Genomic DNA, 21,214 nt, shown 5'->3' with positions numbered 1-21,214 from the left:
AAAAGGACAAAGTTGGACGTGTTGGTTCCAGTTGTTATTTTGTTGTTGTTGAGATAAATAATGAAATAAATTAAACTTTTTCATGATTTATGGTGTTATCACTTTGTTATACTACATAGAAGACGTTTTTCTTTACTTCTGGCCATGGTTGTCCTGGATCCTTCCCTGAGCCTGGTTCTGTCACAGGTGGTGTTTTCCTCTCCACATTCCAAGCGTGTTTCCACCGTCGCTCATAGGGAATCCAAAGGCAACGTGGGATTGTTGGGTTTTCTGTTCTCTCTTTGTACTTCATCAGGTCTGTACCTCACTATGCTAAGTGCTGTGAGGTGTGAGGTGTTGTGAATCTGTATAAATAAAACTGAACTGTTCTGTTTCCATGGAGGTGTAGGACTTTATATTGCTGTGGAAAATGAGCTCACAGTGAGTAAAAAATGCCCATGAACTTGAGTTTGGGGTTCAGAAAGTTAGAAAAGATGTAAAAGCTTGGAGACTGTACCTGCACTCTGAATCCATTCCTCAGGCTGATGTTAAACCCACCGTGACGTTTAAAGCCTCCGATATATCGTCCAGTTTGAACCCTCGATCTGCTGCAGTTTGAAAACATTGACATAGATCATCTTTAGTGAGTCTTAACATAGACGTAGCTCTGAGACACAACGGTGACCTAAAGCAGAGGGTCACGCTCATATTTCTGTTTTACTATCAGTGATGTTAACCTTCACTGTTTACTCTGCGTTTGGCAGGTGATGAATCTGGACTCAAGTTCAGCACAAATACAGGAGAATGATAGCCTAGCCGCGCTAGACCCAGGTCTGAACACGCAAGGGTCTCGGAACTCTGGACAGGGAGGGAGGCGGGCTAAAAGGTTGTCTATCAAATCACTCTGCAGCAATTGGGTAGGTATACAACCAATCAGTGCAACGAATAGGCTCCTAGAGCGCCGGAAATCAGAGGATGAGGGAGTTTGGTGAAGCCTTATTTATCTTTCTTATCTTATCCTTTGTTTATCTTTCAAGTTGAATTTTAGCTTCAAATCTTTAAGGGCTGTGGCCAAAGCCGAGTCAAAGATAACTGTTTATTGTGCACAGCCATCGTCTTGTCTATCCTTGTTTCTATGGTTGTTTCCGGTTGTTTCTGTCAGAATCGTCGCGTCTCTGTCGTCACTTAGTTACGGCTTCTGACTCTACACTTCATGGTGATTGGTCCGGCCAGTTTTAGGAGCATCCAACCTCGAGGCTTACGGAGGGTAACTAGACCCACCCTGGCAGAATTAAATTCATTGCCGTGGGTTGTCTAGCGCGGCTAGGCTAGGAGAATGACACATTTCAGCATCTCTATTCCTTAAACCTTCACTGTTAATCATTAAAAACTCTCCTCATTTACCCAAAGAAACCGATTGTTTTGGGCTTAATTTAACAACTACATTTACTCCAGTACTGTACATGTGCTTTTCTTAGATATTTCCTTTTTATGCTGCTATAATATTACTACTATTATTATTAATGACATTTTAACTTCACTGCAATTCATAGCAAATACTGCACTTTTTACTACTTATTTGAAAATTTCAGTCGCTTTGCAACTAATTGAATAATGCAAATGATTTCTTATTTAATTCTTTATTTTGCTAGGTAATGTGGTAAAATAAAGAAATGATAACAAAAGAATAAATTATGTTGCAATAGTAAAAATAAATTAAAAATATATTTATCCCCAAGCAAAGATTCACAGTATACCCCTCAGATAAACTAGATAAAGTAACTAAATCACCTTTATCAGCTTCAACACTGCACTGATAAACACAATAATGTATCTGTAAGCATACTTCAGTTTTATATATATATACAAAAAAAACGTCATTCTGACATCTGGAAAACTGCCTAATGTGTGCTTTTTCTTTTGGTACTTCTGTACGTCTACATAAATGAATTAATCAGAGTATTTCTAAACTTTTTGAGCCATAAGACCCGAGTACTTCTTCCACCTTTGTTCCTCAGAGGCCTAGTTTCACAAAGCAGCCAGTTTTCCTCACACATTGTTTTTCTGCTTGACAGTATGTCAAGTAAATGCCAAGAGAAACTGGAGTTCTCCCATCAGAGAATCACCGGCTGAGCTGGTGTATTTATGTGAGTTCTGCTGTACAGAACACCTGGATGCATTTGAGTTTGAGACCTTGAGAGCAAAGATGGTTTTTGTCAGTCTTCACCCCTAAAAAAACGACCGTCTGAGGCAGAAGTCCTGGTTTTAGAAGACGTCATAAGTTTGTCAGTGAAGATTCTTTTATCCCTCTGAAATCCAAAACTAGCTGGTGAGTTTGAAAAATATGTTGTCTTTTTAAAAAATTACACTCTTTAAAAGAACTGAAAACTGTAAAATGAAAAAAAACAACAACATGAGGACGTCTCGTCGGTTGTCCAACTTTCAACGATTACAATCCTGTGCATGAGGAGGTTATTACCAGCAGTGCATCTGCGTGGTACTCCCATGGATCTCCTTCGATGTAATAGGCTGTTGCCCCGTCTGATTGTTGAATTTCTTGCCCCCAGTGGGCAGTGGTGGTAGATCAGGGAGGTTCCTTTCGGCTCTGTCAGGTATTCACCCCACCATTGTATCCAGTCTCCTACCTCTTGCTTCTTTCTGGGTGGTCCGGATTTGCATTCAAGCCCTATCTGCCAGTGATGGTGCACACGTTCACTGGAGGCATAGTACCCGTCTTCTGCTGTAGCCTCTCTTTTAGCTGGTTCTCATCCAGTCTATGTTTGAAGTCGCACACTTCTCCTCGTAGGCCTCGTTCTTCCTCTCAGACTCTGATCTATAGGACCAAAGAGCTCTAGTTTGGTCTCATCAGTCCATGGAACCGTCTCCCAGAACTTCTGTGGCTCTGATAGGTTGGTTCTAGCAGACTGGAGACCTTTGTTCTTGTGGTGTGTCTTCAGAAGCGGTGTCCGTCTAGAGGATCTGGCATTAAGTCCTTCAGCATGGAGTGTGTCCACAGAAACATCAGTTCCTCTTCCAGCCAGATCTTCCTGCAGGTCCTTGGCAGTAGGTCGAGGGTTCTGGTCCATCTGTCTCCAGGAATCTTGATGTTCTCTCTGGCAGCTTCTTTTTTCCACTATGTAGTGTAGCCACAGTACTGGTGGCTTTGAACTTACCAATGATGCTTCCAACAGAGTCTCTGGGAACATTCTAGAACTTGGAGATCTTCTTGGACCCATTTCCTTTCTGGTCAAAGCAGCTATCTCCTCTCTAAACTTCAGGACATCTCTCTGATCTAAACCATGCTGCTGCTAGAGGAAAAAGTGAACCCATTTTTAGACATGAGTTTTACTCAGTGTTTAGCATGTGTCATGTGTATGTAGCATGTAGCATGTTGGATTCACCTCTACAGATGGATGGCATTTGAGTTGTACTGCAGTTATCTGTATTTACCTCACATTGGTCATAGGGACTTGAATATACGACCCGCTATATACTCCGTTCTGTCTCAGCTGAGGTTCTGCCAACTCCAAGACAGCTCCCCCTGAGAGGACAAACAGGAAACCAGTACACTCCTCATTTTTACAGCGGCTTCCACAGGAAACGGTTCCACTTGTTCACCTGAACACAGATCAGAGGCGTCATCTTATCATGGAGTAGATTTATCATTGTTAGCAATTCACCTGAGTCAGAGTCCTCACACAGGTCAAAGAAGGCTAAAAGCAAAGAAATTACACCTTTTGGAAAAACTCCCTGCTTTAGCCAATCAGCTGTCTTTGTTTTCCTTCAGTCACAAACCAGATCTTCCCACAACACACCCACTGAGAGGAAACTAGTGCAGCTGCCACAGTTCTGATAGAGAAGAAGCAGGAAGAGGCAGCTATGGATTATGATCAGCAGGTAAGTTTATGAAATAATACACAATAACAGATATGTGTACAGGATTTATATATAGAATATAGACTGTAAATAGCTTGTGTTAATAAAGAAATATCTGAAGAACCTTGTTAAATCGCTGCATGATGTTCCATCCTTGTCACTTAGATTTGACATGAAGTTCATTCATCTCCATCAGAACAGCAGCTAGACATCATAAGAACAGTTTGTTCACGTTTCACAAACAGAATGTGTGATCAGTAATAACTACGACAGCAGAGAGGAGAAATAACCATTACTAAATAGCATGCAGCATTCAGCCCTAAACATGCTGTAATGCAGGTAAACCTGTTCTCTCAGGGTGGAGACTCGTCTCAAACGGCTTCCTTCAGTCTGATTTTCTACGTTTTGTTCTGATCTCAGGTCGAACACATCGTGACCAACGGTAAGTTTGGAGACCTGATAGAGTTCGACTACCCCATCGGGTTCTCACACTGGGGAGTGTACGATGAGGACGGATATGTGGTCCATTTTGCAGTTCCAGGTGAGGAAAATAAGTGCATTTAAAGCTCGTGCTGCACTAAAACCCAACAAATGTTCTGAACACACAGACATCCTATCAGGCTTACAGATGGAAAACCAACAAAACAAAACCACATTTCTGTCAAAATACAGCAAGACTGGAAGAGCTGTGTGACTTTATCCAAATATAAATATCATGAAATATGATTTTAAAAACAAGAGAAGGTCACTATGAAAACAAATGGAGCGAAGCAACTTAGCTTTTATATTATTACTTCACACAAATGTCCTCAGATGTCACTTTTTTACTTTTTTTTGCGCTAACGTTGATGAATTTTCCTTGGATTGTAAAATATATTTGATAGACTACATTTGTGATGTCCTTGAGTAAATGTTCCCTTTCTATAAAAATCTAACTTCTCCTTTATTGTTTTAAGTGTTTTGGTGTGTATGCATTCAAAAGATGAACAGAATTCTTAGATCTCAAATCAGGATCATGAATATTAAAGACAAATTGTTATTTAGGGTGTTTATTTGCAGTTTACAATCATGTCTATGTATTTTAACAGAGGAAAGTGTTATAATTTTAGGTTAGGATTACAGAGGCAACACCTTAAATACAGTCACAGGATAGAACATAAACCTCATGTTCCACTGTAGAAAACTGTAATAAATTTTAAAGATTAGTTAGAGCATGTCTCGTGTCTAAAATGATCATAATTCTTCAACCAAGAGGAATTCCTCAAGACTTTCTGATATTATCTCCTGACGTAAACAGACCTGTGACCTGGATCTGAGGAATCTGCAGCATGGAAGGAAAAATTAGACTTCCTGAAACAAAAACATGATTCAACTTAAAGTTACTCCAAAGAAATCAGCTCCTCACAGATCAACTAAGACCTGCTCAGTGGGTCTTTGATTAAACCAGAGTGTCCAACATGAGGCCCGTGGTCCAAAAGTGGTCCTCCAGAGGGTCCAACATGAGGCCCGTGGGCCAAAAGCGGTCCTCCAGAGGGTCCGACATGAGGCCCGTGGGCCAAAAGCGGTCCTCCAGAGGGTCCGACATGAGGCCCGTGGACCAAAAGTGGTCCTCCAGAGGGTCCAACATGAGGCCCGTGGACCAAAAGCGGTCCTCCAGAGGGTCCGACATGAGGCCCGTGGACCAAAAGTGGTCCTCCAGAGGGTCCAACATGAGGCCCGTGGTCCAAAAGTGGTCCTCCAGAGGGTCCAATCCGGCCCTCAAAGTGTAAAAACTACAGAGAAGACATTAACTGCAGATTGTAAATTAGTAAAACTATAAAGTTAAAATCATTTCTGGACCATGACAAGTTGTTTGGATCATAAAGTAAAATACTAGATTGTTCTTTTGTTGTTTTGTGTCTCATTTTTGTAATAGTTTTGTTTCTGTTGTTTTTTGTCTGATTTTTGTCGTTTGTCTGATGTTTTGTTGTTTTGTGCTTCCTTTTTGTCTAGCTTGTGTTGTTTGTCTGCTATTTTGTCATTTTGTTTCTCTCTTTTGCCATTTTTTGTCTTGTTTGTGTCAATTGTGTAACGTTTTTGTCTCATTTTTGTCGTTTGTCCATTTTTTGTCACTTTGTAACTGTTTGTTGGATTTGTAGTCTCCTTTATGTTTTGTTTCGGGTTGTTTGTATTTTTTGTAATTTTGTGTGTCACTTTTGTCATTTTGTGTTTTTTTTATTCGTTCTTTTGTGTGTCACTTTTGTGGTTTTGTGTTTTTTGTCTCTTGTGTTGTTCGCCCATTTTTTTGTAGCCTTGTAACTTTTTCTAATTTTTTTTGTCTCTGTTTTGTTTTGAGTCTCATATTTTGTCTTTTTTTCTCATTTTTGGCCTTTTGTGTCTCGTTTCTGTAATACTTTGTGTTGTTTTTGGTGGTTTTTGTCTTTATTTGTCTGACTTTTGTCGTTTTGATCCTAAAGTAAAACACTAGATTGTTCAGTTCCAGATAGCTGTGATTATAATGAGGAGTTGTGGTTATTTATAGGTTATCATGCTGTGGTTTTACTGGTTTTACTGGTTTTACTGGTCCAGTCCACTGGAGTACAGACTGGACTGAATGTGGAACTTGAACTAAAATGAGCACACCCCTGGATTAAATACTTTTTCACTTCAACTGAAGGAAGAGATTCTTACACATTCTGAAAATAAATTGTTCTGTTTTCTTATTTATTTTTCTTAGATGAGGGACCGGTAATGAGCACGATACGTAGCTACCTGCAGGCCATCATCCAGGTGTGTGGAGACCTTCTTCTGGGGGAAACCCGGATCCGTAGAATGCGTCTGGCTGAGATTAACGTCCCTGAAGGAGCCCATGTGCTGATCAGAAACAACGGCCATGCTTTCACTCCGTCAGCACCGGAGGACATGAGGCAGCGTCTGGACGCTCTGCTGGATCATCACTTCCAGTATAAGCTTTTCACGCTCAACTGCGAACACTTTGCCACTTTCATACGCTACGGAAAATCTGTCTGCAACCAGGTACACAATTAGGCACCGCCAACAACAACACACAACAACAGCATTACTGATTAGAAATTAAAATATGTTTAATATCATGTTACCTGTTTAGACTGAATGGTAAATAAACTGCACTAAAAAGGAAACTGGGTCAATCCATCTCAGATTATTAGATTTTTGGAGCAATGTCTGCTCAAAAAACTCTGATTTGCCTGATATTTTTACGGCATAAAACATGGACATGTATGAATATATTTGTGCATTTCTAAATTAATACATCAAATACTTTACCAGTTAAGAAGGTTTCAAAACTACCTGTGAAACAACTTTCAATGCATTTTCCTGCACATTGTGGATTGATAATACCTGAAAGAATGCAACTGCTCAGTGAAGTTAAATGAAAACAGCTTTATTTTTCATTTTTGTGGCAAAGTATTTCATATTAAACGCTATTTTGTTTGTTTTGTTTCGTATTGTCGTATTTCTATATGATTAATTCTTCGTTAATTTGTGCTCAGTTTTTAATTTTTATTTTCTTATTTCAACTCACCCACAATTAGAGGATCTTTGGTTTAGTTTTGCAGATTCTAAATCAGTGACATGATGAGAAATAGGAATGAAACTTTCAGGCTTTTATCTGTAATGGTTCCTCAGATATTTGCATGCAAACAGGTGACAATGGGCCGACGGGCAGCTTACAAAAAAATTATCTCAGAAGTACTATATACACACACTGTCAAAAGTTTTAGGACAGGTTCTAATTTATTTGAATGAGAAAGTGTCCTAAAACTTTTGACAGGGGGTGTATGTGATATACATCAGTCTAAAATGCCACAGGTATATTTTTAAATATTCATAGTTTAGATGAAAGAAAAGTTTAAAGCAAATCAGAGATGATTTCAGATGGAATAACCCAACAGTAGAAGGAAAAATGATTAAATCTCTATAATAAAAATGGTTGAAATTCTCCATTATCTAACCTGTTAGGTCTGTTCTTGCGCTATGAACTGATTTTTAGAACAGTTGTGGCTGCTTATGACTACTACCAGACTGTTAATGTGTCATTTTCCCAACAGATCCCTACAAGACCTAAGAATGTGGAGTGTGAGGGAGCGACTGCAGTGTTTCAAGCCATCGTCGACTCCAAACAAACAGCAGAGAACGATGCTGAATGAACTTCTAATTCACAGCTCCACTCATGGTCTATCATTCCATTTAAAACACAGAAGACTTTCTCTTTGGTCCCCTTTGGAGCTGGGGTTTGTTGTAAAATATGAATGACTGGACTGTAGCTACTTTCCTGGCTGATTAATCTGTAAATATCACACAATAAACTGAACAATGGTTTTGTAATTAAAGCGCTACTGATGATGATTAATCCAACCGATACCCCCAGAGCTGTTTGGTTTGATGACAGATGAACAGGATGTATTATAATCTGATTGGATGGTAGTTAAAGCTGCTGATGGACCGTCTAACTGCTGCTCCTGCCTTCAGTGGACACCAGAATGTCTGTAATGCAGATGAAAATGTTGTTGTTTACTCATAGATTAGAGTGGCGATCCATGCAGACGATCGTTTTATGCTCAGGATGTCTTAGCTACAGTTTTATAGAAAGGTGATGGATGGATGGATGGATGGATGGATGGATGGATGGATGGATGGATGGATGGATGGATGGTTGGATGGATGTATGGATGTATGGATGGATGGAAGGATGGATGGATGGATGGATGGATTGATGGATGGAAGGATGGAAGGACGGATGGACGGATGGACGGATGGACGGATGGATGGATGATGGAAGGACGGATGGATGGATGGATGGATTGATGGATGGAAGGATGGATGGATGGATGGAAGGACGGATGGACGGATGGACGGATGGACGGACGGACGGAAGGACGGAAGGATGGATGGATGGATGGATGGATGGATGGATGGATGGATGGATGGATGGATGGAAGGATGGATGGATGGATGGATGGATGGATGGAAGGATGGATGGATGGATGGATGGATGGATGGGTGATGGATGGATGGACGGATGGATGGATGGATGGATGGATGGAAGGATGGATGGATGGATGGATGGATGGATGGATTGATGGATGGAAGGATGGATGGATGGATGGAAGGACGGATGGACGGATGGACGGATGGATGGATGATGGAAGGATGGATGGACCGACGGACGGACGGATGGACAGATTGATGATAGATATTTTTATACTGTATTTGTAGTTATTTTTTCTCCTTCTCATGTGTTTTTTCTTACACCTTAACTTGGTTCTTCCTCCAACATGTCCGTTAATGTACTGAATGGTTTGCTAAATGGCCTTTAACCTCAGCTACTTTCTAAAAAGTGGTTTCCAGTGTGAAACCTTGGCTTCAGTGTGAATCCAGCATCCATGCTTGTGATTGGTCAGTAACCTGTTCTGACACGTGAACCACGTCCACCATGCCTTCATCATGTGATAATCCCAGCAAACAAAGCACCGCCATGACTACAGACCGTCAGACTGATGTCATAATGAGAGCTGCTGAACCAGCTCCTCTGGTTTTCTTTCTAACCGCTGACAGCTGAGATCACGCAGACTTTAACTGCAGCTTAAAGCAGTGGTGCTTTATGTTCACAGATGATGCTGCATCAGAGCAGAGGAAATACAAACAGTCTTGCAAATGTGTGGGAAGTGTCTGAAATCACCCACTCTGCATAGTGCACCATGATAGGGCAGGAGAGTCAAACTCATCCTAGTTCAGGTTCTGTGTTAAACCCAGTCTGATTTGGATGAAGTTTTGGATTTTTTTTCAGACAAGACAACAATATTTTTGGTTGCTGTAAATGCAGACAACAGCATATATAGTTTCAATTTTTTATGCTTCAGTGCGATTAATTTTTTGTTTACAGTGTTGATAAAATGGTTGATATCTGCTGGTAGTTTGTTCTCCTTTATTAGCAGTAATAAAAAGTAAAAGACATAAAATCAGGTGGAAGAAAACATAATGATCAATTATTTTGATGTGTAACAAGTAAATCCAAATGTGTGCGTGCGTGCGTGCGTGCGTGCGTGCGTGTGCATGTATACCTGACAGATTATTTCGGTCTATGAATGTTTCCAGTGGAAGAATTTAACCCTTGTCCTCCAGAGAAAAGTGCTTTTCATCCATAAGTGGACGCCCTCGTGCACGCTGACAGTCTCTAGCAGACAGCAGTCAGTGCATGTGGGAATACAACGCAGACATGCACTTCGTTATAGGCCGCCAGGATGATTCATGAGGCCACGGTTTCCCTAAAGGCCGACCCTCTGACCCCTGCAGCTTCATGGATCGGTCTGGTTCTGGCTCTGAGCGATCTCATCCCTACAGTCGTCAGTGGATCTCTTCTTCCTTCACCTCTCCGTGTCCCATCCATCCCTCCTCACCTCCAGCTCACCTTTACTCTTTGCCTTCTACAGATTTCTCCTCCAACGTTTCCTTCCCAGCCACCGTACCTACTCAGGGAAGCTCCACGCTAAACAGAGAGCTGAAATGACTTTCCTCAACTGTTTTTCATTTTGTCCTCCAGCTACTCATTTTCACAAGTTAATGTGTCATTTCCTGCAACTTTCTGCTTTAATACCAACTTGATGGATGAACTGAACAGAAACATAAGGCAGGTGATCACATCTATGATAAAATCAGTCAACACGTATGTAGTCCCTTCTACAGTCATGGAAAAAAAATGATCAGACTTCATTGTTTTCTTCAGTTTATTCTTCATTTTAATGCCTGGTACCACTAGAGGTTCATTTGTTTGGACAAATATAATGATAACAACAGAAATATCTCATAAGAGTTTAATTTCAGAGCTGATATCAGACATTTTAATGGTTTTCTGGATAATAACCAGAATCCCTTCAGTTCTGCCACAAACAGCTTTTAGGATTCCATGTTTTCTTTTCTGTCTGTTTCAGTCTCATGATCTACACAGGAGTTAGTACTGATTGTTCCTGATGTCTCTTCATGCTCTCCACCAGCGTCTGAATGTTCAGCTAACAACATTAGCACTTGCCTTGGTAGTAGGTGGCAAACTTTGGCTTGTTGTTCTGTTGTTTGTTTTAATCTTTTTTGTTTGATTTTTGTTGTTTGTCTCATGTTTTTGTCTTTTTGTTTCTGGTTTTGTCGTTTTGTGTTTTCTTTTATCTCACTTGTGTTTTTTGTCTCATTTGTGTTATTTGTCTAGTTTTTGTAATTTTTCTGTCTTATTTCTGTCTTTTGTGGAATTGTTTGTCTCGTTTTTGTCATTTTGTAACTTTTTTTGCCTCTTCTTTGTTTCGTTTTGTGTCGTTTGCCGCATTTGTTGACATTTTGGGTCTTGCTTTTGTCATTTTGTGTTGTATTTTTGTAATATTTTGTCTTGGTTTTGTTGTTTTTTGTCTTTTTGTCTAGGTTGCTCATGATGTTTTGTGATTCCCTAAATATGGATTTTTTTGTGCTAAAACAAAGGAACCTTTAGAAGTTGTGGATAGGTCATTATGCTGGGGTTTTACCACAGCATAATTCTGCTGGTCCGGTCCACTGGAGCTCAGACTGGGATGAATGTGGAACCTGATCTAAGATGAGTTTGACTCCCCTGGTTGAGTTGTTGTGTTTGTCCAGCAGATGTCAGCATAACAGCAGCTATGAGGAGAGTTCGTTAAAGAAGTGAATATTTCGAACCTTGCCAGCAAGTTGATTTCTCACGATATCTGTGAGTTCACAAATCTCTCAAGAAAGCATCTTGTACCGCTCCCGCTTTCACTGTTCGTACAGAGCCAAGTTGGCACGGGCCAATCACGCAGCAGCATTCATGTGTGGGGCGGGATATCCGGGTGTGAAGACGACACCAACTATAAATTTATAGTTTTACTAATTTACAATCTGCAGTTAATGTCTTCTCTGTAATTTTTACCCTTTGAGGACCGGATTGGACCCTCTGGAGGACCACTTTTGGACCACGGGCCTCATGTTGGACACCCCTGGTTAGAGGAAAAGTGTTCTGAGGGATGAATTTTTTAATATTCCAGGGGGCGCTGTTGAGCCATTTTGGCAAAGACGTGTGCCATTCCCCTAAAATGTCAAATTTTTCGCCAGTCCTGATGTGTGTGACAATTTTTGTGTTTTCGAGAACGTTTAGAGCATCAAAAATGAGAGTTTGCTTTTAAAAGTATTAACACACAATATTATATAAAGCGTTGCTGATATTTAGTGAGCTGGAGCTCTAATTAGAAAGAAAAAAGAAAAATACAGTTAATTTTAGATTGTTGAGGGCTTTAATCAAGGGCTCACATAAAGAGCTTTTCACACATAATAACGCTTTGCAATGCTTAATTTCCATGTAAAGACTCTTAAAAAGGTATTTTCTTTCCATCTCTCCATCTGTTTGTTTCTGTCTTCTCTCCTCTGAATCTCCTCCTAATTTCTAATTAAGTAATTTGTCGACTGTTTCCTTTAGACGATCATTATCCACCCTTATAAATACACACCATCCAGTCCTGATCCCTGCTGGCTATTTCCTTTCTTTTCCTTCTCGGCCAAACATTCTGGTCTAGTCTGGATACACAGATCTGTCTCATATCTGATCTTTAATAACCGTTAACAGCTGAAACACTCACAGCTGCAGTTATTAGATGGGAAGAAAGGGAAACAGAGGGTTTAAAGAAGGAAGGAAGGAAAGCAGCTTGTTAATATTCCTCCATGTGCCACTCAGGTACATTTTCTAAAACTGTTTTTTATGCCTCGTCTCTCTTTGTCTCTTTCCTCTTATCCTAGACCTCCTCTAAATGACTCCAGCAGGCGAGACAGACCTTTAATGAAATGTAGACGATAGATAAACAATCTCATCTGTCCATAATTACACTCAGTCGGCCTAAAATATACAAACTCTGCCCTCCACATGCTCACACGTATTCACGTCAGCCCTGTTTCTGGACACATTATTGGGTTACTAGTGGATGTTCCAGTGCAAACACATGCACACACGTCTTCTTTTCTTTCATTCTTTTTGCATTCCCTTATTTTCTCACATTACAGACTCACTGTCAACACTGACTTTCACTGAACACTCAGATGTTGAAAGGAAACGTCAATTCTCTGTAGTGGGGAAGTATTTCCACTCATTTTCTTGCAGCATTTCACATCACATGCTCTGACAGTTCTCTTAAATCTAACCGTAGCTGCCTGTTGTTGTTTATTATAACACACCACATATTTGTGTCGTTTTTAATTCCAGATTCTGTGAAGCTGAAAACATTAGAGAGTAAGAGACAGAGCGGGAGCTTCGGTGTATTTTGTCACATACAGGGATGACTGTGTGGAAAGTTGTTCTTACTGTGAGAAGGCCGACCCACTTTTGGCCAAGTGAGGGTGTGAAAAATAACCAACCCCGCGACTTAGCGCTAATGGACTCATCCATTACAGTCCTGTGAAAACACAGTTAAGTGGAAGACCATTAGCATCAGCAGAATCTGACCAACAACCCACTGTCAGTATGATGGATGAGTGTTTTCATGTGTGTGTTCAGTCCTGCACACCTGTGTGTGTAATTTAAGTGTGTGTGTTGTGAGTTAAGATGAGATGTGTTGCAAGAAGATGAATGAGACCGCAGTTATTCTGCTGTTTTCCCTGTTAATAAACCAGACATAATAAGGGGGACCTGTGAATGCAACAGCTACTCATGCCTGTACACACACACACACACACACACACACACACACACACACACACACACACACACACACACACAGACACACACACACACACACACACACACACAGACACACACACCACACACACACACACACACACACACACACACACACACACACACTAATGGATTTACCTGTTACATATCAAAGTAATTCATCATTATGTTTTTTTTCACCTGAATTAATTTACAAAAGTAATTTTAAAAAAAAGAAGAACCGACCCAGCAGAAGCACAAATAACCATGAAGAACTGCAAAATACGGAAATGAACGATAAGTCTGTGGTTAGATGAGTAAAATTAAAGCAAGTAAATATATATCTTTATTGTTGTTCAGAAAAAAATAAATAGGCTCTTATTAAACATTATAATATTACACATATAAGTTGATATAGCCTCAGAATTAAAAACAAAGTTTCCGTGATGAGCGTAGCAACGAGCCAATAAACAAAGTAGTTCACATTGACTTTGGCCAATCAGAGGCTTCAGCCCGCCTCCTAACTGTGGTCAAAGGTCAAAAAGCCAAACGGCTGAATGTTGGTGAGAGCTTCGCTAACAAGGTGAGAGAGGAAAGAAAAGGACGACGTTTTGTTCAGTAAAAACACTGAGCCCTGTTGCCATTGTGCCAATTTATTGTCCTGATGAATTTAGCAAAGTTCTAGCATGTGACACGAAATAAAGGGCGTCTGAAAAGTTCGCTAGCTGTGATGCTAATTTTCGCCATATTAAGCCCTATTGACTTATGCTAAAATGTTAGCGCTATGAAAGTCTGCGAGCATGTACTTTGCTAGTAAATTCTACCGTTAGCTGGTGTTTTCTACAGTTAAGGTGTCACCATTTGTTTAATATTTACATTATGTTGGCAGCTTCAACTGACTTTTGCTGAAAACATGAGCTCTGAGAACTAATTATTAAATGAAACTGTGTTTTGAAAGTGATTAGTTTTCTTTCTATGCTGTACTGCAGAGACTCGAATTGGAGCAATAAGTTGTTTTAATAAGCTCCATCTTGTGACCAGAAATGGTGATAGAATTAGCATAGAAGTAATTTTCTGTTGACCTTATTTCTAGATCTGGTATGTGAGTTGGAACGTTCTTCAGATGAGCTGATCCCTCAGAGTGAGTCTCTGGACCATCAAAGAAGATTGCAGAGATTTGAGAAGAGGTTTCAGAGAGAGCAGCTTCCAGTAGTGGATGGCGAGTCTGGTCCACAAGATGCTGAACCTGCTGGTGATCGTAGAACTGCTGTGGACTAAGAAACCCTCCTGTTATCTAACTTCACTATGGTAGGATTGAACTGAACACATAATACAGCTAAAGAGAAGATAACCTCGTCTGCTCTCTTCATAGGGAATCTTTTAAAGACTTTCAGAGATAAGCACATTTTCCTTTCTTTTTTTTGGTTCTTTTAACCCTCATGTTGTCTTCATTTATGGGCACAAAAATATTGTTTCCTTGTCTGAAGAAAAATCCAAAAAATCAGTAAAAAATTCCCAAAATTTCTAAAAAATTTGCAAAACCTTCAAGAAGAAAATTCCAATATTTCCTTAAAAGTTTCCCTTAAAAGCTTTATTAAATAAAACAAATGTGGCAAGAAAAGTCTTGTAAATAATGTCAAAAAATTAGTAAAAAACTCATTTTTAAAAAAATATCTAAAGTGAGTACATATAGCTCAGTAAAACTTCTAATATTGTCTTAAGAACATTCACATAAATTCGCTGGGTTTGGTTGATTTTTATGTGAATGTTCTTAAAGAAACATTTTCATTTTCTTTTCTTCCTCCAAAAAATTCCCCAAAAATGTTGAAAATGTGAACATCAGAAGTTTCACTGTGAAATTTTATTTTTTTCTCCACATTTTCAAACTTTAAAAACGGATCAGTTTGACCTGCGACAACACGAGTGCACAGTTTATTTTAACTTCATTTTCATAGTGATATACATTATTACCTGAGCTCTGTTTGTTTAATGCAGATTACAGTTCACTATCTACGGTTAAATCTGAGAATTCAACAAAAGAAGAGATAATGACAGAGGAAGTCGCTCTGTTATTTCTCAGCTGCAGGCCCTCAGTTTCACATCTCTCTGTGTGCGTTACTGTCAGCTTAATGATACGATAAAGACACACTTTAATGAAGAAAAACACATTTTAACTGTTACCCTCCGTACCGTTTCTCCTCTGAAATCTGATGCTGGGGTCGGCCATCCAGCAGGGGCAGCCTTGTTTTGTCTGAGCCTTTAACCTCTGATCTTACTTGTGGCCGTCGGTAGCAGCAGCAGACAAACAGCGGTGTGATTACGAGCTGCTTCAAAGACCTGCAGCCTCCAACATGTAGAGCTGTTTCTTTTTAATTCATTAGTCTCTCCCAGGGGAATTTCTGGGAACCTAAAGGGGCCTTCTAGGAGTCAGAAAGGTCACTATCAAAATACCAAACAGTATATTATCACTGTTAGTTTCATAATGAGACGGTAGAACAGCAGACACTCTGTTTGAACCATTTTAACCATTCTACTGCGTCTGCTGCCCTCTAGTGGCTCAAACGTGGAACGTTATTCCTCAGTGTTGACAAACTATCTTTAAAGAGGAATAATAATGATAATAGTCTCATCCTCATAACAACATTTGATATTTAATTCACTCATGAATAGCAGCAGTTCTCAGTTCTTCTTTTTGTCACATCTCCTCTGTGTGTTGTTAACATTCTCACAAAGGATTCACAAATTATATCAAAATTCAACTATTCACTTAGTAAATAAAATGTGTTAAGAATAGATAATAGTGTTTTTTTTAAACTTGTCTTACTAAGAGGAGAGGCTCCATCATAACGGATGACATTAATTGAGGTGTGAAGATGGAAAGGTATAAAATATATTTTCAGCACATTCAAAGATATTTCTTCACTAAATACACTGTCACTGAGAAAAGTATACAAGTACAATGTTTAGGTACTTGTATTTCATTTAACTTTAATTTCTGATATTTTACAACTTTGTGTGTGGTGTGTGTGTGTGTGTGTGTGTGTGTGTGTGTGTGTGTGTGTGTGTGTGTGTGTGTGTGTGTTTATATATCGACCACACTTAGTTTTACAGCACAGCTTAGGTTTCTGTGCCACCCTGAAATGTTTAGTGTCTCCATCTGGGCACCCCTCTGGATCATTTCTGGATGCACTCCTGCTGATCCTGATTAATAAAAATAGAGTTGTAGTTGGGCTGCACAGTGAGTAGTGGTTAGCACTTTCACCTTACAGCAAGAAGATCCCCGTTCAATCCCGGCCTGGATCTTTCTGCATGGAGTTTGCATGTTCTCCCTGTGCATGCGTGGGTTTTCTCCGGGTACTCCGGCTTCCTCCCACAGTCCAAAAACATGCTGAGGTTATTGGTTACTCTAAATTGTCCGTAGGTGTGAATGTGAGTGTGATTGTGTGTCTGTATATGTAGCCCTGTGACAGACTGGTGACCTGTCCAGGGTGTCCCTGCCTTCACCCGAGTCAGCTGGGATAGACTCCAGCACCCCCCATGACCCTGGTGAGGATAAAGCGGTGGATAGAGGATGGATGGATGGATAGTTGTAGTCCTAAATTAGTTACTTGTAAATTAGAGTAGAAGTTGTGTTATATGGCCACCTGTATATTAATTTATCCCTCCCTGACCACTGAGAGCTCCACAGACATGGATGTTTTTTTTTTTTAAAGGCTTAAAGAGCTTTTTTTTGACAGTGCTTTTAATTAAACGTGTCTCTGAAATTTTCATTTTACCTGCTAGTTTGTTTTTATCTTTTAATATTTTTAATGTAGAACTTTGAGATTTTGCTTGAATGAAAAGAACATTACAAATAAAAATTTACTATTATTATTATTATTATTATTATTATTATTGTTAGCCATATTCGCAGTTATGATGCTCTTATTCTGAAAACTGGTTCCGGTTGTGTTGTTGTTCCGGGAGAACAAACAGCAGCGGAGGACTCGCAGTTCATCACATCTCTGTGTAAGTACAGTTAACCCAGTTTTTCTAAACCCTCCTGTGGTTTGTTTAGTCTTCAAACTGTGTAATAATTCAGACTCTGTCCTCTTAATGCGGGTTTTGTTGGCGGAAGTTAGCCTGTTAGCCTGTTAGCTTTAACGGAGTGAACATGTTAACAGGCTGATGATGAGAGAACGGTTTCAGCTGCTGCAGGGTGGATTGAACTGGACTGTAAAGTGTTGGGTTGTTGTGTACAGCTTCTGTAACCCTTAATTTAACATTTCAGGTCGTGTTAGCTCCTCTGAAGCTATTTTAGCTGGTATGTTGATCCTGAAGTCATCTAACCTCCATGATGCTGCAGCTAACCTGTTCTGCATGTTCAGCTCTCAGTGTGTGGTTTTTATCTGCTTCCTGATTATGTTCTCTCAGCAATGCAGATACAGATAGTCAGCTGAGGAAATATATTATATCTGCAAACCTGTTGAGCTGATAATTAGTAATGCCACTGAACAAAGCTGTCCAATTTGTTGCCATGGAGAACCTACAGTTGGTGATGCAAAACTAAATATAGTAATAGTAAATTACTTTATTTGTGTAGCACCGTTAAGAAGAACATTCACCAAAGTGCTTTGACAGGCAGAACATAAAAAGACAAAAACAAGAAAAAATTACAAAAACTAGACAAAAATGAGACAAAATGACAAAAGTAGACACAAAATAATAACAACAATAATAACTTTATTTGGATAGCAGCTTTAAGAAGAACATTCACAAAGTGCTTTGACAAGCAGAACATAAAAATGACAAAAAATGTCCAGAATGGATTCTGTTGGTGGACGGAGGGTCGAGGATGTTGTCTGGATTTGGAAGGTTGAGAAATATGAGTTCAGATTTGGAGTTGTTTAATTCTAAGAAGCTTTGTACCGTCCAACAGTTAATATCAGCACTATAGGCTTATAATATATAATACAAACATGTATAATATTATTTATTCTGTGCATATATTGTCATGTTTGCTCCTGATTTGCTGCCCTGCCTGTCTTCCTGCTGATATTTCAGCCAGTAGAACTGTGATTATAAATGTGTGTCGCCTAAAATGTGGAATTCATTGCAGGAAATGTTCAGTAAATGATATTCCACTTTGATTTGGCCAAAAATGGAATTTATTTCTGCAAATCTGTCATTGTGGATCAGCGTCAGACACAAGTATGAATGAAGTGTAGTTTGAGAGCTTTAAAGTTTTATTCACATTAGCACACATCAGTTTGTTTCTGTATCAGACAAATATGATGTTTGAAATGTTAACTTCTGGTGGTTTGTGTGTGTTTTTTTTGTTTTCTTTGATTAACAGACAGACGAAGATGACACTGATCTTCCTCCTTATTTTCTGAATTCAGCGGACAAACTCAGAAAACATCCCAGAAGAAGCTTCATCCTTTTCCATCCAGCTCCTGTTCTTAACTCCACCGTCCGTCTGTCATCTTCAGAGGAGACGTTCTTGCTCCCTGAACCTCCATCATGACTGAGCTGTCGGACTTTGAGCGAGGCCAGATAGTCGGAGCTCAGATCTCTGGTCTGTCCGTCAGGAAAACCGCCCAGCTGTGTGACGTGTCGAGCCGGACCGTGGTGAAGGTCATGAACGCTTACAACAAACACGGATTCACTGCAACGGCTCAGAAGAACAAGAAGCAGGAGCCACAAGCAAAGAGGAAAGACTGAAGAATGCGAGAGAAGCTGCCAGCGATAAGCCGGCATGTGAAGAACAGAAAGAAACACGTGAATCCCAGATCACAGAGCAGCAGTAGTTAGCTGGGATGGTCTGCTTTTAACACAGGATGCCTTCATTCAGCCCTCATGTTTTAGCTTTAATCGCTGTTAAAAAGGTTGAAAAGGATCTCTTCTAACAGCTGAGGACATCTCCATGGTTTTCTAAAGCTTTCTATAATGTGTTTGCTGATTCAGTGATTTTATTTCCAGTTAAACCAGTGGAACGTTGGAAAAGTAGCATGAAACTGGGTTTTAGTGCCGCCCAGAGACATTTCAACCAGCTCCAATGGAACTCATCGACCACGAAAATTATGAGAATTAAAAATGCAATTCAGTTTTCTAAACCACTAATTAATTCAGTGAGGCATCAGAGAGGCCAATTTTTGTTTAGCAAATGGTCCAGAAATGACAGAAAAATGCTTCATTTTTTGGACTTACTGTGCCCCATCAGGATTATTTCCATCCCAAAGCTTCATTCTGAGCCCTGATGATGGCAGATTTTTCTTTAGCTTCACCTTTACAGCGTGCAGATACAATAAAAACTATTAATCCTGTCATTTTATCAGTTAATACAGTAATAGTAAGAGTGAAAATCAAACAAGCGGTCAGTTTTTCCTCCCATAAAGCAGCGTTTTTCAGCTCCTGTCTGCATACTGCTGCTGTTCCACTGAGCTCCATGTTCCAGGATCCATCTCTGAATAAATGTGGACTTTTTGTTTGGAAAAAGACGTAAAGACAATGTGAGACAGTGAACCTGTTACAGTCTTAAATGTGCTGTATTTCTTATTTTTATTCTGTGGAGCAGTATTTACTCATGCATCTGTTTGGACCAGAGGAGAAAATAAATGTGTGACCTCAGTCTGAGTTCTGTCCTTTTGTTTGTTGGATCGCTGCTGAAAGCATCCAGAGAAAGAAAAGACCTTCAGAAGAAGCAGGAGATCAGGAACTGAACAAACAGACCTTCATGGCTTAATAACTGCTATCAGTTTGTGATCAAACCTAATCGGTTCGGTTTCCTCACAGGAAGTAGTTTTTTATGTTGAGCTGACAATGTTTAGTTATTATTGAGTTTATTTAAAAGGGACGTGTACAATCAGACATAAATGCTGTCATTTGATGTGTTGTACCAGAGTTTAAAAACACAAGCAGGACAGAAACAGAAACAAATTGACAAATGAGACAAAAAACATGACAGAGGTGAGAAACAAACGACAAAACATGAGATGACTTAAATCGGACAAAAAAAAGACAAAACAAAAACTAAATGCTACAAAAATGAGACACAAAAGAACAACGAACAATTTAGTATTTCACTTTCTGATCAAACAACTTGTCATGGTCTAGAAATGATTTTAAATTTATAGTTTTACTAATTTACAATCTGCAGTTAATGTCTTCTCTGTAGTTTTACACTTTGAGGACCGGATTGGACCTCTGGAGGACCACTTTTGGACCACGGGCCTCATGTTGGACACCCCTGCTCTAAAATCTGCAGCTCAGTGTTTAACTGATGATAACTGCCTGGTCTCCTAGCAACTGACAGAAAAGATGCTGCAGCCCGACTGGTGAAGCTGCTGTTTGAGGTTTTTCTCACCAGGTCTGGAAGGTAACGAAGTAGAAGCACGTTGGGGAGGGGGACATTTTCTGGACCTCCGATTCCCAGCAGGTTCTTGTCCAGCTCCTCCTGTTCCAGCTCGTCCAGCTCCGCCAGCAGCTCGTCCTGACGAGGAGAGGGAGGGACACCAAACATAATTAATCAGCAACAAAAAGATGCGACGCCCGTGGTCTACATACATCTGAGTTTGGGTTTGTGTGTGTTTTTCAGTCATATGCTTTGTGTGTGTGTGTTCGGATGTGGTCGAAAAAGTTGTGAGGTTTATTTTGAAAATCTGTAACGGAAATAGCAGTCCT

The 21,214-nt window shown here is 39.8% G+C and overlaps 1 protein-coding gene and 1 long non-coding RNA gene across 2 annotated transcripts; both read left to right on the top strand.

Annotated features, from left to right (window-relative positions):
* Positions 1–3,824: 3,824 nt before the first annotated feature.
* LOC110961407 (phospholipase A and acyltransferase 4-like) lies at positions 3,825–8,232 on the top strand. The gene is made up of 4 exons (XM_022209013.2): positions 3,825–3,876; positions 4,276–4,396; positions 6,572–6,870; positions 7,926–8,232. Exons 1-4 carry the CDS (start codon positions 3,859–3,861, stop codon positions 8,022–8,024), a joined length of 537 nt encoding a protein of 178 aa, XP_022064705.2. The 5' UTR covers positions 3,825–3,858; the 3' UTR covers positions 8,025–8,232.
* Positions 8,233–17,397: 9,165 nt separating this feature from the next.
* LOC110961408 (uncharacterized) lies at positions 17,398–20,161 on the top strand. The gene is made up of 2 exons (XR_002596371.2): positions 17,398–17,560; positions 18,888–20,161. It is a non-coding gene; the product is annotated as an uncharacterized LOC110961408 (long non-coding RNA).
* Positions 20,162–21,214: the final 1,053 nt, after the last annotated feature.

This window comes from Acanthochromis polyacanthus, chromosome 6 (assembly GCF_021347895.1).
Source record: "Acanthochromis polyacanthus isolate Apoly-LR-REF ecotype Palm Island chromosome 6, KAUST_Apoly_ChrSc, whole genome shotgun sequence".
NCBI classification, from domain to species: Eukaryota; Metazoa; Chordata; class Actinopteri; family Pomacentridae; genus Acanthochromis; species Acanthochromis polyacanthus.
Note: the sequence above shows the minus strand (reverse complement) of the source record. Positions and strands in the feature narration are given on the sequence as shown.

Coding starts and splice junctions, on each gene's coding strand:
- LOC110961407 (XM_022209013.2), top strand. Junction 4,397..6,571: donor GGTCCATTTTGCAGTTCCAG/GTGAGGAAAATA, acceptor TATTTTTCTTAG/ATGAGGGACCGGTAATGAGC. Junction 6,871..7,925: donor GAAAATCTGTCTGCAACCAG/GTACACAATTAG, acceptor TTTTCCCAACAG/ATCCCTACAAGACCTAAGAA.